The sequence below is a fragment of the Petromyzon marinus genome, chromosome 32 (genome assembly GCF_048934315.1).
Source record: "Petromyzon marinus isolate PM22_M1 ecotype Great Lakes invasive population chromosome 32, UKy_Petmar_22M1.pri1.0, whole genome shotgun sequence".
Lineage (NCBI taxonomy): Eukaryota > Metazoa > Chordata > Hyperoartia > Petromyzontiformes > Petromyzontidae > Petromyzon > Petromyzon marinus.
Window position 1 is genome coordinate 6,502,337 of NC_133698.1, and position 16,769 is coordinate 6,519,105.

At 51.5% G+C, this 16,769-nt stretch overlaps 1 protein-coding gene across 1 annotated transcript in view; it reads right to left on the minus strand.

The window, feature by feature from the left end:
* The window catches only part of LOC116948106 (homeobox protein PKNOX2-like), a 134,750-nt gene that overhangs the window by 26,100 nt on the left and 91,881 nt on the right, over positions 1 to 16,769 (minus strand). Inside the window, exons 6-8 of the mRNA XM_032964458.2 lie at positions 5,992 to 6,124; positions 3,624 to 3,718; positions 1,386 to 1,523 (exon numbers count right to left, since the gene is read on the minus strand). Of these exons, the coding sequence (XP_032820349.2) occupies positions 1,386 to 1,523; positions 3,624 to 3,718; positions 5,992 to 6,124 (366 nt within the window). The remainder of the gene's footprint in view (positions 1 to 1,385; positions 1,524 to 3,623; positions 3,719 to 5,991; positions 6,125 to 16,769) is intronic.

The window sequence follows — 16,769 nt, forward strand, 5'->3', positions numbered from 1 at the left end:
ATCTCCTGTTTACAGCCCCGGAGCAGCGGTGGGGGAATCCACATTCCTGTGGCGGGGGCGAGTCTTTCCAATAGGACAACCGGAGTTTACCTCCCCAGAAAGTGGTGACTATTTTGTCGCCCCACTACTCTGCGCGAGAGTTCCGAACGGATTCTTCGTCTCGTTACACGGTGCCCAGAGCGCAGCCAAGATGCAACTGGGCCATGAAGACTAGAATGACATTCAGCAGTATTTGTTAACCGAGCCTGACACTGCTGATGAGACGCAAAAAAAGTCGAAACCATATCCAGAGTTTGCTCACTTGAACAAATGCTGCTTGATAATATTTGTCTGGAAACACCAACAGTCTGATGGAACCCAACGTATTTATGTTTACTTACGCGGGGAAACTGAAACGCCTTCTTGCGTCTTTATCCTTCACCCATATGTGTACACGTACAGGGGCCGTCCATAAATGACGTCACGCGATTTTGGACCCCCCCTCAAATATGACGTCACAAAGCTCTGCACCCCCCCTCCCCAAAAAAATAAAAAACATGCTTCAAATGGCTTTAAACTACTATCATTGTAGTGCGTATTTAATGTGGCGCTGCACTCTGATGTTGTAGGAGAAAACATTTATTATTAAAAAGTCTATTTAATTAAGTAGAACGTGTTTATATTTTGATTTAAAGCTTTCGTGACTGCAGGGATTCATATTCTTGGTTCTTTCGGTAAAGTCACGTAGAAGGGAAACAATAAAATAATAAAAATATTTCACAATAAAATTCTCACGACGTTTCGACTGCAACACAAGCAATCACACCTGATGATGATTGCTTGTGTTGCAGTCGAAACGTCGTGACAATTTTATTGTTTTATATTTTTATTATTTTATTGTTTCCCTTCTACGTGACTTTACCGAAAGAACCACTCTCGCCTCGCCGACAGCATCGTCCGTCCTTTCCCGTGAACCTTCGCCTCCACCCCCCACCCACCCTGCAAACTGCATTGATGTACCGCGTTTTGATGTGCGTGTGTTGAACTTCTTTCGCACCGTACGTAGCCAACCGTGCTAAGTGGATGTGCGGGGGGAAGGACAACAAACTAAACACAAAAAGCATCCCCATTACTCTGCCTATATATATATACACTTTACGCAGTTGATGGGTGCAGGGCCCCGGAGGTACGAAAAACTCCAAGTGCCTAACAGCACACCGCACGATCAAAGCTGTAACAACGATCGATAAGCGCGTAAAGCGTTTCCCTTTGCGTCGAGCGAGGCAAATTTACGAGAGAGCGCGGCAACGCGGACGACGCGCGAACACGTGAGGAGCGCTGCGAGCGTGTTGCCGCGGTGTTGCCGCGGTGTTGCCGCGGTGTTGCCGCGGTGTTGCCGCGCCAACCTGGTGAGCCGTGGGCGAGGGGAGGTGGCCGAGGTGGTTGAACGCCTCGAGCCTCTCCTGCGGGGACCGCGTGCGATCGCCCGTCATGCCGCACTGGGGGCCCAGCGACAGCGGCTGGAAGCAGGAACGGGAGCCCCCCTGAAAAACAAAGTGGGTAATGCCCACCCCCGCCGACCCCACCAATTAATTGTTATTGTTATACGTGCATCGGAGAGGTCTCCACATGTCCCAAAAGCCTAACAAGGCCAGATTGTGGGATAGCGTTGGGGGGGGAAGATCTTGGAGGTCGCTGCACCAATGTTGTACAGCCGCGGGGTGGAGGAGAGAACGCGTTGGCAATGGAGGTGCGGTTGGTGGTGGTGGTGGCGTTGGTGGCTTCAACGGCTTTGGCGACGATATCGTCTTGATCCGATTTTTCTGTTCAGAGCATCTCTCCACGTGGACATTACTTGGTGGTAGGCGTGTCTAAAGACACCACCCAGACAAGTACCACCCCCTCGGATCGCCATGGTTACTCCCCATCAATTTGTTTCGTTGACTCCTCCACGCACTTTGAGGACACGGCCTACCAGACACCGACTGTTTAGTCTCGTCCTGCACACCGCGTTCAACCACCACCACCACCACCACCGCACCGCAGGTCACAACACTTTTCTTTCTGCATTTCCTTAGCACCACCACGCTTTGGAGTTTATTCCCATTGTCTCCTTTTCAAAGTCCTTCTGATAACCTCGCTCAATTCAAGAAATGTGTGAACTCTTAACTGCTGCAGCAATGGATAAACAACGGTTGACGTTAATGATGATTGACTAAAGGTGGCGGAGTGGTGACGCAGTTGTCAGCGCATCGCGCCGGGCATCCCCAGCCGCTTCACAAACCCGTGATCGCCAGAATTGTGAAGCATGGCCAAACAAGCCCTCCCCAGGAGGCCCTCACCCCCCTGGGGAGGGCCTTCATCCCCGCAGTGGATTGACAAAAGGGCCGTTACACAAACCGAGCGAGACAGAGCTGAAAAATTGATATCGGGGGCACCAACGGATGCAGCGCGCCTCGAACAAGTCGAGGCAATGTACGTTGAAATTGTTGCGCACCGTACGTAGCCAACCGTGCCCATCAGAGGTTGCGGAAGAAGGTTTGGGTTGTGGTCATGCCCGGTTCTCGGGCCCTCTCCCGGAGCGTTGGTGGAGTTTTGTCTGTATCCCAAGGAGACACTTCCTTGCGTCTGTATTCAGGGCAGCCGCATCGGTGTGCGCGCGTGTGTGAATCTTTGTACGCGTACAGCCGTGACTGCCAATCCACTGCTAGACGAGGGTCTCTCCACGCCACGTGGGTTCAACGAAGACAGGGGGAGCGTAAACCGGGCAAGCAGGATACAGCAAGAGACGATGGATTTGTTTTGTACCGCCCACGGCATTTTGTGCTGTGTACAGCTTTCTCGGCGTGCTTCTGGGTTGTATCGCCGCGCTGTTCGGCACGGTGGCCGAGTCTCGGGGAACCTTTTCCGGCTTTAGCGGTTGCTTGGGAATGCTAAAAACACCACCAAGCTGCAGCTGCGTACCAAGTCCCCTGGCACGTGTCGTGACGGGGCAATGCAGGATCCGACCGTGTCTGGTTCAGTGCTCGCCGAGCTGCATTGACTTCTGGTTGCCGAACGAAAACGTTCTGAGGTCGCGCTCATTACGCAAAAAAAGTGCTTGCCACAAATGAACCACGGCACCTCGCTTATCTCGACACAGGGCATTCAACCATCACGCGAACCTCCGGTCATCCTCTCAGCGGTGGCTTTTGGCGAGCCATCGAACAAAGACGGTCTCACTGCATCGCACGCTTTCAGGTGCGCTTCTGCGGCCGTCTGGAACGCTCTTCCCTTCTGATATCTGAGGGAGCCATCTGAGGAAGCCACTTTTAAATCTATATTAAAACGAATTTCTTTCGAACTGCTTTTTGCGTTTAGTGTGTTCCCCTTCCCCCGCATCTCAGATTGGCACAGTTGGCTCCAGAAGTTCAACCATCCATAGAAACAGATGGCGATGTTACCATGCGCAATCCCAATTGAGTAATCTTCTGCATCGGGATGTTTTAGCCGATGCCAACTAAGCCTGCAAGAGTTGTCTTACCTATGGCAGGAAACCAGAGGAAACCCACACAGAACAAAGAGGTGTGAACATACAAACTCCACGCAGAAAAGCAACCGAGTAGGTGAGGCGCAGGTGTTCCGGAAAAGCACGAACGTCTCACCGTGGAGTGTTGCCGTCGATTCGCTCCTCCGCCGGCCGGGGTGGCGGGGCTCTGCAGGGTGAGCACCAGCGAGGATGCGAAGCCCCCGTCTCCTCCTGCGCACATGGCACAACGCGCCGGCCGTCACTCGCTCACTCCGCCGGTCCTTAGCAGATGACGTCACGAAACAGCCCTGAATGAGCCCGGGGCGGCTCCGGAGCCACAAGGTTACCGACCCCTGGTCTATCCGTAGACAAACCACTGTTGTAAACCCCCTATCGGGCAGGGGGAGGGGGGGGGCGGGGATTGGCGAGTTGCCCCCCCCCCACCCCCAACTCGGATGTAAACTTGCGACCTTCTGATTGCGAGCCACCAGGCAGGGATAAAGAAAAGCACAACATATTTCAGGCGATTTATGCAAAAGGGTTGTAACATCACGATATACACACGTCGCACAGATCCCTATCCGTCTACGCTTGATGACGGAAACAGCCATGACGGCGAGATGTTATCTCCCTCACCTGGTATACAGGAGGGCGTGGGTTCGATCCCAACCCTGTTGCCTGCCGTATATTTGGCGTTTGCGTGTTCTCCCTGTGCTCGTGTGGATTTTTACTCTGGCTCCTCGGGTTTTTTTCCCTCCACATTTTAGAATCAACGTCGCGCGTTTAAGAGTATTCCACTGCAATACATTCCCCACGCGACGAGCCACTTCGCCGAGCTACCGTTTGAGGTAGCCAGGTCGCCTCTGAAAAAAAATAGCTCTCGAGCTCTGTGGCGTCTTACCTGGCGAAAATAAAAAAAAATAGTTCGCTTCATAGCTCAGTTCAGCCGAGTCAATCGCTGGCGAAAACCAAAACGACGAACCCCGCAAAAAACACAAGCGTAGCTTTCCTGACGCTCGTTCTTCCGGGGGGGGTACACGAGGCTTGGCCAAAGGACACCCCCCCACCCCACCCACCCACCACCCATGCTGTGACCATTTAGCTGCCACATTGTGTCGCGCAGCCATTAGCCATGCACTGCTTATTATCATGATCTAAACATTCCCTTCTTAATTACTTTGCTCGCAGCGTCCACCGTCTGTGCAAAAAGTGCACCTCCTCGATTACCCCCCGTATAACCACGGCTCCACGTCTCGCCTGAGATTTCCCGGAGTGCCGCTAGTGTTGGCCTGGAGTGGGGATTATCGGTGTTCGGTACTACCACTGCAGAGTAACAAGGCCCGTCTATCTGTAGTCACTGTTTTTTGCTGTTGTACCCTATATTACAGTCACGGGGACAATTTAGTGCGTGATGGATCTGGCTGGGCGCTGAAATAATTCCCGGAACAGCGTTCCGGACTGTTTCGGACGAAATGAAGGCACTGAGCAAAACCGCACACTGTTTATGAGCTTCACCTTGACAACCAACTTCATATTCATTATCAACCGTACTTCTGGACGAAGGCCTCCCGCGTAAAGCTGCTATCCCCAACGATTCGACAGTGCCCATCATCGACCTCGCTCCCCCGCGCGTGGACCGATCTCACCGCTTCATATCTGCGATGGCCACACTCTTGGGAACGTTCGCGCCTTTCGGCCGCCTATCCCATCACCGGTCTTCTTCAGCGGCCATCACACCTAATCTCGCTGCGTCCTGCCCAAGCCCGCTTTTACTTTCCGTCACGGTCATTACGAATAGAAGTAGGACAACAACACAGCCCGAAAAAATAGAACTGGGTCGATGCAACTGAAACATATAACATTAAAACGAGGGACATTCGTGGAAAAAAAAGATTGAAACTGAGAAATAAAGAGGAACGCGTGTGACGCGCACTCAAGTTGTACTCACGGACACAACAGCATGTGACGAAAATGGTAAAGCCCGCCCCTGGCCTTGCTTGGCCACGAAAGTCAGATTCAGATGTCTTGGGAGGCCAGAGTTTAATGGTTTGCTTCTGGCGTGGCACGGCAAAATAGCCGCGGTGGAAACCCACCTGTATGGCTTCAGGGCCCATGGACCGGCTCGGTTGTGCCAGTGGAAAAGGACTTTTATGAGAAACTAAAACTAAACTATGAACATTTTTTTATATTCGTAGGCAAGGCCCATTGAGGTAGATGGCTCTTTTTCATAAGCAACCTGACTATCACAAACGATAGCTCAATGAAGTGGCTGATCACGTGGAAATGTACAGCAGCCAAATACTCTAAACGCGTGACGTTGATTCTAAATGTGGCGCGAAAAACCGGAAGACCCGGAGAAAATTCCACACGACCATGGGGAGAACGTGCAAATTCTAAATGTACAGGAGTCAGGGTCGGGATCGAACCCAAGACCTCGTGTATACCAGGCGAGGTAGTTAACATCTTGCCACTGTGCCGCCCACACCTGCCATTTGAGACCACACCTGCCATCGCCGCTTGCGCTGGACTCATCTTCGCATTCCCATGATGCATCGCGGCTCCCACAACTCCCTGGCGGTGCGGAGGACCTAGGCGGCATTCGGTGGAGCTGGCGAGGTTGGCCAGAACGTTGACCGGCTGGACGCGGGCACACACGCATACACAACACACACACAGCATGCATCATGCAACACACACTGCGCACGTGCAAGGATTGCCACCTGTCCCGGGTTTGACCCGGTACAGTCTAGGAATCGGCATCTGTGTTCGGGCGGCAGGAATTTATTGGTACCGAGATCTGGTACCGGAATTGTGCTGAACTTTACGATAGTGGATCGCACAGTTTTGACAATAGACCTGGTGCGACTGAAAAATATGTCCGGATTTGGTTTACAGCGGAAAAGGTGGCAGCCCTACAGCAACAACAACCGCCATCCGCCACTAAGTGTCGGTGACGTCACCACGACGCTTGTGCCAGGCCATGTGCTCCTTGAGGCCACGTGAAGTGTCGAACACCCGCTGGCAGGAGGTCACGGGGCAGAACCAAGTGCCATGGGTCGATTGACAAAGATGACTGGCTGATGCACCACCTGTGCCCCCTACTGTGCCAACCTGCTGTGCTTTAGCCACCCGGCGCTCCGCTCGTTTTTGTGAGCGTCGCTCCTCCGCCCTCCGTTGTTGCTGGAGGGCGACTGCCTCCAACTGCCCAGTAGCATCCTTCACAAGCCTCCTCCACAGAGGCCGATCTTGACACCACTGGTACCAGTCATCGGCAAGTCCACTCAGCTCCACGTCCTCCTGTACCACATCACTCCATTTTTTCTCTAGCCCGTGCCACGCCCGTTTAGCCCCCTCGATCCGGCCGAACAAAAGCTGTTTCGGCATGCGGTGGCTGGGCATGCGGGCTACATGACCCAGCCAACGCAGCCTTGCCTGCCGGAGGAGCTCACCGATGGGACCTTTCCCAGATCTTTCAAGGATTTGTGAGCTCCTCACACAATCCAGCCTGGTTAAACCCAGGATGGATCGTAGGCAGGCTAGCCTAAATGTTTCTAACCGACCCTACACACCCCACAACACACACACACACATCAGAGCTCAGGCTATTGGTCAACCAAGTCGATTCATTGACAAACAATCGTAATCAACTACTTATTTTGTGGTCGCTTTTCGGGCCAATATAAAATGGAGGCTACCCCCAACCGACCTGCCTCCTGAAGGCAGGAAACCCCCTACAAGCCACGTCCAATGGTGACGCATTTCATGATGCCGATGAGGTCGATCAAGCCCCACCCATCACCTCCCGTCCAGCAACACACACTGGTAGGAAACGAGGAGAGACTTTTTTTTCTTCAACCATTCTTGTGTTTCCTAATAAGTAGAGTATTGAGTCTGATTATCAAAAGAATAATCCACGAGTTAAAGAATCAAATGGCCCAGCTTCTCTGGGTAAGTGTATGAAATAAGGGTAACCGTAGAGTCAATATGGCAAAGCACAGCAGAACGTATGGCGACTACCGTGTGTGTGTGAACGCGCGCGCTTCAAATACGAACTGCTGATGTTGGGCGTTTTCTTACTACGGTACTTTATTATCCCAGAACATACTCTCCCCTCGCACCACACGCCCGATTCATCACGGTTTTATTTTTAAACCTGAGACATTAAATCTGCAAAACAATTCTCGTTGAATCACCCGAACTGTTTTTTTTTAAGACAAATTCATTGCCTCCGAGCTGCACGTTATAGATTCATACAGGGCATTCCACCCTTATAAAGTATTCCAAATATACATCGCAATCAACTTCGCACCCGTAGGCCCAGAGCTTGCCCAGGGGCTTCGAGTATAATTTACAGGACGGAACAGCTTAACCCTTTCCCGTTAAGAGACATCTACAAGTGGCAGGGTGGGAGTCCCCTTCACCTCTGAATCTCGGAACGCGCAAACGGTTCGGCGTTCATTTTATTCGGAGAGGCGTAGCGCCGCTGTTTTTAAAGACACTGCGCTCACCGCAGAGAACTGCAGTGATACGACCGCACTCTGCAATAGCTGGCGTCAAAACTGTGACACACGCCCTCCCCGCATGGCCTTCTGGGAGCCTCAGTACCGATAAAGAAAAACTGATGACATACACAAACGTCATCGGAATGGGAAAAGGGTTAACAGACCGACACAGCCACCCCACCCCAGCGTCCCCCCCCCCCCCCTCTGGCCCCTCTCCAAACATCTCGCACGAGGCTTTGAACACACGACCGTGGTTCTTAAGCCCTCTTCTGGGCACGGTGGCAGCCTCCCCACACTTAATTTTGAATATTCGCCAAACCCCAAGCCACTTGAAAGGCGAACCGTGAGACAACCTCCGTCGTGGGTGCTGACCCCTCACCCCATGGGTCACCTACGAGGTGTGCTCGCACGGTGCCGGCGCGGCAAACTTACCGTTTGCCGAGCCCATCGAAACGATGCGCGCTGACGATTTGCCGCGCAACTCCTTCCCGACGCCGCCTCGTGTTTTAAAGAGCCCCGGACACACAACCCGGCGACGTCCAACAAACTGTTCTTTTAATTTCACCATGTAAGGCCGACTTAATTGTGTGGCTCTTCTACAAGAAGCGACCTGGCCACAAATGAGAGTTCAACAAAGTGGCTCATCGTGGGGTAATTTACCGCGAACAAATACTTTGGAGGGAAAAACGGGAGGACCCGGAGAAACATCCGTGCGACCACAGGGAGAACAGGTAAACTCCAAATACATAAAGGCGTCAGGGTCAGGATGGAACCCACGACCTCCTGTATACCAGGCGAGGTATCTGACATCTCACCACCATGGCACCATGACGAGCTCTCGTGTGTAACTCTTGTTTCGCAAAAGTATATTTCAAAAGGTGTATTACAAGATGCAGTTTTTTTTTCAATAATTTTAAAGCAAAAGTTGGGTGTTGCGGCTCATAATCTGCTGTGTGGCCTGCAACCTGGACACAAAGGTTACAACCGCGCTCAACGTATATGCCACTCAGTTCCGCACGCCACTCGGTCTCCGTGCGAGCCAGACCACGCGTCACCCGGCCTACGCGCCACCGCTCATTCCGCCCAACGGATTTTATCAGGTGGCTGGAGAGAAAACTGTTTCGCTAGTACGTGACACGAACTCATTACAATTTAATTAATTGATTTACACGTGGAGACAGAACGGAGTTCGGCTTATACCTGCTTTGACCGGGAGTGTAACAGTGTTTAGACGAGCGGCGTTGTGCATCATTCGCGAGACAATATAACGTTGCTGCTATATTTTGTCCTGGCAACTGTATTCCACTCGGTGCGAGTGATGTTACCGCAAATTTACCCGCGCCGTATTTGCGCGTTTCAAACGTTGTTAGTGCTTTCAAAAGAACCCGAGGGTTGTGGGGTGCGTCTTACTTTGCGGTGCGTCCTTTAATCCGGACGGTAGGCAAATAAAACGGCGATGAACTGTGAAGCAAACACTCCTGCCGAGAGAGTGTCAAAAAAGGTCGCTTTCCGATATTAATATTTACAAAGTAAATTTCATGGGCCAATAGAATCAATCGATCGGTTGTCCTCACCACACCTCACATGAGGATTTCAGAAAAACCCAGGCCGCAAGATTTCTCCCCACCGAGTGAGGTTTGCACAAGTGAACGCAAGGCCCGATTAACCGTCAATAACACAGCGTGCGTCCCACGTGGGACCGTGGCAAATGGTGGCAGCCTCAGGGAGGACTCCTTACACACAAAGTGCTTTTCCCAAATGAACCACAATACCTTGCCGATCTCGTCAAGGAGCATAAACCATCACACGAACTCCAGCCATCCTCGCAAGCAGCGGCTTTTGGCTAGCCATCGAACAAAGACGGTTACTGCATCGTGCGCTTTCAGATGCACTTATGCAGCCGTCTGAAACACTCTTCCTTCCGATATTAGAATGCCACTGGAGCTACGTAATTTTAAATATAGATTGAAAACTAATTTCTTTAGAACTGCTTTTGGTGTTTAGTTTGTTGCCCTTCCCTCCGATTAGCACAGTTGGCTACGTACGGTGTGAAAGAAGTTCAACATACATACATCCAGCAGCGGACTGATAATGTCTCACGATTATCCAAATTCATCTGCAGTGTTTACTTCAACTTATTCAATTCGATGTCGATTATGGACCACAGCTTGAGCCAGGGGAAGAGGCATGGAGATTTTAATCCACACCTGCCAGCACAAGCGACATTCAGCCAATTCTCTGGTGTGGTAACGCTCGTCTGCCCTAATCAAGGACAGAATGAGTGCGGCAAAAAGTTAATTTTCAATTTCTAGAAATTCTAATAAGCAGTCTTAAAATAAAAATCACTTGAGTGGGAAAGTTAATTGTAAATTATAGCCCTTGATTGTCTTAAGTTTCACAATTACGTGGCACAAAAGGAGACGCATGCAATTTTGTGGTGTCTTCCACAGAGCAAAGCCCCCTTTTAAAAGAAACGTTTTGCAGAAAGCCATAAAACAATTACACAAAACTTCATTTTAAAGGAAACACGTGAAATCAAACTGTTTTGCAAATAACCGTAATGAGTTCGTTTATTAAATCTATCCACACGGCTTTTGCTATTTTCTTTGAGTTGCATCCAATCTATGTAAGCTCAACTAAAACTTCATTTATGTTTTATTCTACAGTACCAGGTAAACTATATAACTCTTTTTCAGAAGCAACCCGGTCACAAGTGATAACTCAACGAGGTGGCTTATCATGTGGAAATTTATAGCAGACTCTAAACGTGTAAGGATTCTAAATGTGGAGGGGAAAACTGGAGGACCCGGAGAAAAATCCACACCACCACGGGGAGAGAGACACCACACACACTCCAAATATACCAGGCGTGAAGGTCGGGATCGAACCCACACCCTTCTGCAGCGTACCAGGCGAGGGAGTCAACATCTCGCCACCGCGGCGCCCTTGGCTTCAGACCAGCGCACGCTGACACCACAAACCACGAATTTAGTGCAAGCATTTTAATTGCCTCAAATAAATAAAAAATGCCGATAATTAAAGGAACCCTGACTGAGTGCATCCCACCTGGGTAAAACAAAGCCACGCTGCCACTGAATGAAAATTCCTCGGAAGCAAAAGCTCTAACAAATTGCAGCTCGGAATAAAAAAAAATTGTTATGTATATGTGCTTGAGATTTAAAATTAAGGTAAAGAAAACACATCAGACATGCGATTTGTTTATTTTCCATCAGTGCACAACATGTGCCGTAGCCGTAAGTGGGCATCGTCCTGTATGCCACTTGTGTTTGAGAAGGAGTACATTTTTCAAAAGGCTCCATTGAATCAACTGCAGTCAGTTCCGCAATGTGACACCGCGCGTGAGGTTCCTGGCACAGAGGGGGGGAGAGATCGGCACACGGAGAATATATTATTACGACTACTACTCTGTGCCCAAATGCTGAGAGCACAACCAAGTGAACAACAAATCCTTTCTGATAAAGCGTTCAAGAAGTGTTTGTAATGAATGCCGAGCAGTATACAAGATCGTGCAGGCAGCAGAGAGCCCGAGTCTAATCGAGGGAACAACCACAACCGCTGACATCGCCACCTGCACTGCCGTCGTGACCATCGGCCACCAAGATCACCACCGCCACCGCCAATCGTACTATCACTGCGTTGACCATAACCACTGCCATCACGACTTACACCGTCACCGCCACTGCAAGCACCAATACCCTGACCACCACCATCACCGCCACCGTAAACACTACCATCACCAACGACATCATTACCATCACCATGAGCACTGCCAACAACAGCACCACCACTACTACAAGAACCACCCCCCAGAGCCGTCACCATCACCACTACCACCAGGGTCCCCCATATAGCCTTTAACAGACTGTTGGGGCAAGTGCTGTTAGCGAGCATCTATGAAGGCTGTCACGGTACACAAGGGGGTGGGGCTTGCCAGCACCACGCCCGGCCACCTTTGTCTCCCCAATGGCGATGTTTTACCCACCACACCAGAACCGGTTCAGATAATCGTCACTGGTGTTGGCCGGAGGCGGGAATCTAACTCGGGTCGCCGGGTTCATAGCGCAACGCGCTAACCGCTAAACTACCACTTCCCACACCAAGGTTACCACCATGAACACCACCACCGTTACCACCACTACCCCAATCACCACCCCATCACCGCCACCAGCGCTGTCACCACCACAATCACCGTCGTCACTGCCACCAACAGGACTTTCGGCACCACTGCCACCATCACTACCAACGCCACCACCATGCGGTGTCCGCATGATAAACGGCGAAACAATTTTGAAAGCCGGGGGGGGGGGGGGGGGAAACGCGGCGCGCATTTCACGGCGATGGCCACAGCGGCTGGCGGCTCGAGACGGTGCCGTCAAGTAAACAAGGCGTAATGATTCGGAGCGAGGAGAGCGGGGGGGACCCCTCCTCTCCTCCTCCTCACGCCTACCGCGGGGACAGTAGCCTGCCCCCGCACCTCCCGGGAGCGGTGCAAGGAGACGGGGGGGAGGAGGGAAGAGTACGGTCGCGTTCCCGTGGCGACGAGACATTAGCGGGCTCAACCCCCAGCACCTTGCCTCCTCCGCGTGCCCACTGCCCATGGGCGACCGGCGGCACCCCGCAAGCATCTCCCCCCCCCCCCTGCCTAATGTCCTCTAATGTACGAAAGCGAAACTGCGGGGACGTGGACGTCGCAGGTCACGTGTGGAAAGTTCACAACATTATATTACACTGCGGTGACGGAACGGGCGGTGGAGATGGAACGCGCTCCGTGATGGAGCGCGCACGATCTTGCTCGCTGCGCTGGACAGGCCCTCCCGCCATGGCGGGCCGCAACGAGTGCTACTGCCTGTAGCGTCCGGGAACAAACCCAGCGGCAGTTGTTTATTGGCAAGGCCGACTCTGCCGATGAGACCCCAGAACGTTGAAAACCCGTCGAGACCATGCTCACTGTTAATTTAACAGCGACAGCAAGAATGGTGAAAACAACAACTTCATTTTGCATGCTTACTGTGTTTACGTTATTTGAAATGCCGTAAGTTTGGGAAGTAATCACCAGAAATGTGCCCAATATTGTGAGATCAGGGAAGCCAAGCCGGTTCCGAGACTGGTGAGTATCCCACGTGCATGAGTGATGCTCGCGAGGTGAGCAGGAGATGACAGCACACAAATGTAGTCTTGAATCTATCTGTACGGAGCCTGGCATGTTACTACTTGGCATACCGCGGGAGGGGGGGAGGGGGAGGGGGTAGGTTTCCTCAAGGTACTCCAGTGTCCTCCCACATGTCATGGAATCTGTACAAACATCCCAACACTGGCTCCTAAAGAGGAATCCTGGGCCTTGGCAAGTGTTTCCTGTGTATATAATTGGCATCGCGATGAAAATAATTCAGGGGTATATCTCCCAAGATCAATGGGGGACTATTCTATGACACGCAAGTAACGGCTTTGAATTAAACCTAAAATTAAGAGTCACGCGCAACCTTTTGAATTTAATTTAAGCACTTGTCACAACTGCCTCCCCAAATAGGTACACATGCGCTACACTTTTAAAGCGCTATTTTTTGTTTCAGGGCCTCTCCTAGGTCGTCTCAGCCTCAAATGAGTACCCGGTGCGGTGTGTAAACATCACAAAGGAGACAAAAGCGGCCGGACGTGGTGCTGGCCACCCTAAACGGAACAATTATTTTTTTATTTTATCAAATAAGGCCCACTGAGCTGTATAGCTCTTTTTCAGAAGCGACCTGGCTACCACAAATGATAGCTCAACGAAGTGGCTCATCGCGTGGAGCTTTACAGCAGCCAAATACTCTGAACGCCCAACACTTCGTGTGCCGTGCCAGCCTTCACCGGTGCTCACTAACAGCACTTGCCGCAACAGTCTGTTGAGGCTGCATGGGGGATCTTTGTCTTCGTGTGTGTTGGGAGCAGTCATTTGCCGAATTTTTTCCGTGAATGCGTAACAACTCCTCGCCCTCAAAAGTTTGCGTGCCCATCACTAATGCACTCGCAAACTTAATGCACTTTTAATGCCCCTCACGCTAATGGCTTTTTTTTTTGTCCGAGTAATTAATATGCAAATCCCAACGATTCTATTTTCATCAAGGCAACCGTTTTAATTGCCTTTTGCCGAAAATGGTGTAGCGTTAGTCCGAAGTGATTTCACATGTCATTGACCCGCGATTGGTAAAATCGAGCCCAACACGCTGACACGGGCCTTTGCCACAAGACAGCCTCATTTGCATATGCATATCGTGTGTGCGGCGGGATAAATCACCGCCCTGCCCGGGCCCCCGAGAATGCTAATTTTCGACTAATTCATGCAAATTGGCGCACGCACCGCGGCGTTTTACACACGCGCCGGGGGTGGGGGTCAGCCGGGGTCACGTAATCCTTTCACTCATCCTCCTATCCCTCACCTTTATCCCGCCCAAAAGTCAAACCACTTACACGACGCGATCCGGGCTCCTCGCCCGCGGGTGACGGCTGCCCCCCCCCACTCCCCGTGCTTTACACGAACACGCGACGCCGCGTCCTGCCTGCCCCCCCCCCCACCGCCCACCACTCACCCCCCCCACTAGCGCGGCGTGTCTCGCTGTCGCCGAAAGACGCGCGCAGCAACGTGTCGCGCTCGCCACGCTCGGCGGTACGCGAGTGGTCGGACTTTGGGCCCCCCCCCCCCCCCCCCAGTCCGCAACTTTGCCAGCGGACGACGAGAGTGACTTGTAACTTTTTTTGCGCTCCCTGCTGTAGTCCGTGAGCCCCACAATCGGGTGTCTGTCATGTCGCTACCACCGCCTGAGTTGGCATGGCGACCCAGCGGGTTACAATTTCTCGATGTGGCCAACAACAGTGAATTATTTTGAATGCCAATTTAAAAGGAGCGTTGGGGTTATCAAATCATAAAACACGTAAATAAACGGGGACCACTAAAGATGTGCCCTGCCAACCTTAGGTGGTGCTAATTTCACTGTGAGCGGCTCGCAACTGAATGGTCACAAATTCAAATCCGGGTTGGGGGTGGGGTTGGCTCTCTGCGAGTGCGTCGATCCAATGTCGAACACGTTCGCCACGGTGCCCAGAAGAAGGAACGGTGACAGCCAAGAGACAGCGAACACGCATCTTTAGTACGGGAGGGTATGCGGCCGAAAAAATGTAAAATGAGGGTTCAACGTGAATCCCCCCCAAAACGACGCGACCAAAAAAAGCGCTTCCACCATTTCTATCGCGGCAAAAAAATTCCCGCGTCGCAACGTGCAGCAGGAGTTTCTCTCGAGCGGGCGAGGTTGTTTGATGCAGGGGGGGATGTGTGCCGCACACAGAATACGATTCACCGTGATTAATTTGGGGGGAGGGGGATGGTGTCTCCCCACCCTCCTCCCCCCCCAACTTTTTGACTGAATTAAAAAAAATATTTTCACATCAAACGGCGCGGCGAGATAACACTCGCAATGTTTGATGAACCCCAAACGTTTGGGCGATAACCAAAATGTTTTAACTCGCTAACAGATTTCCCCCCCCCCCCCCTACTTCTATTGAACTATGAGTTTGTGATGTAAGTTATTAATTAACCAATTGAACGCCTTTAATTTATGGATTGATAGGGGAACACACATGTGGAAATTACACACGAGCACTTTGCACAATTAGACTTCCAAGCAAAGGGTCATTAAACACAACTGTACATCCGGTTCCATTGGAGAGTTTACTTTGAAATGTCGTCTAATTAACAGTGTTGCATAGACTGAAAGCGCTGGCATACACAGTCCACCAAATGGTTGCAGTGCATCTTTAGCAGTACCAATTTATCAAGCCGTTGAAACTCGCAAATTCGTCCGCTTTGCGATGCGTTTTCCGACTGGTACCGCGGTGTTTGTCCGGCACGACGTCCGACGCTTAGCCCCAGGTGCCGCGAGACCCTTCAGGAGCAAAAAACAGCCCCAGCATCACCAGGCAGCAGTGCCCGCTCTATCTAGAGATCTAGCAGACAGAGAGACCTCTCTCTCTCTCTAGACCCAGCTGCCTCTGGGCCAGCACCCCTAGGCCCAGTCTAATTCAGACATTTAGGCACATTCCCCAAGACACACCCAATCCCCCCAGGTCCCTCTTATCCTCCCCGTCCCGTAGCCCGGCGAATCTCACAGTTGTAGACGCCATGCATTTTCATTCCTATGCAATAACAACGCACTATGTGGACTCATAGAGCGAGCGAACATGGTCCCAATTCTTAGACGCACGATTTGACGCATGCATCTTGAGCGCAAGAACAGAACCATCAATCAACTGATGCAGTGTTACATGCCTAAGATTTACTCCACATAAAGCGATTGTGTCACTCTCTCCCCCAAGTTGACGTCCTCCCGGACACGTCCCATTTCCTCGGCTGCCACTCCCTTGCTCTTCCTGATCATCGGCCATCATCACCCATCTCGCGGTGCCTTCCTGCCCAAGCCCAGCTTAAATGTTCTTAACAATTTGAACGACGTCATGAACCTGAGCACGTTCTCCGATCCACGGGTTCCTCTTCCCGACTCTCAACGCAATTCCAAGCACACACTTCTCCACGCTTCTTCACGCATCTCCCGGCGTAGTTTTCTTTGTTTGTTCAATATATGTCGTTAACGTTCGTGCTTCCGAACCACGTGCGTCACGTAACAAGTTGCATATGTGAATAACATTGATGTGGTTTCGTTACTTTTGTTCCTCTTCCCTTAACTCCCCCCCACCCCCCATATGCTATGCTCCCGCTCGCTGTCCCTACA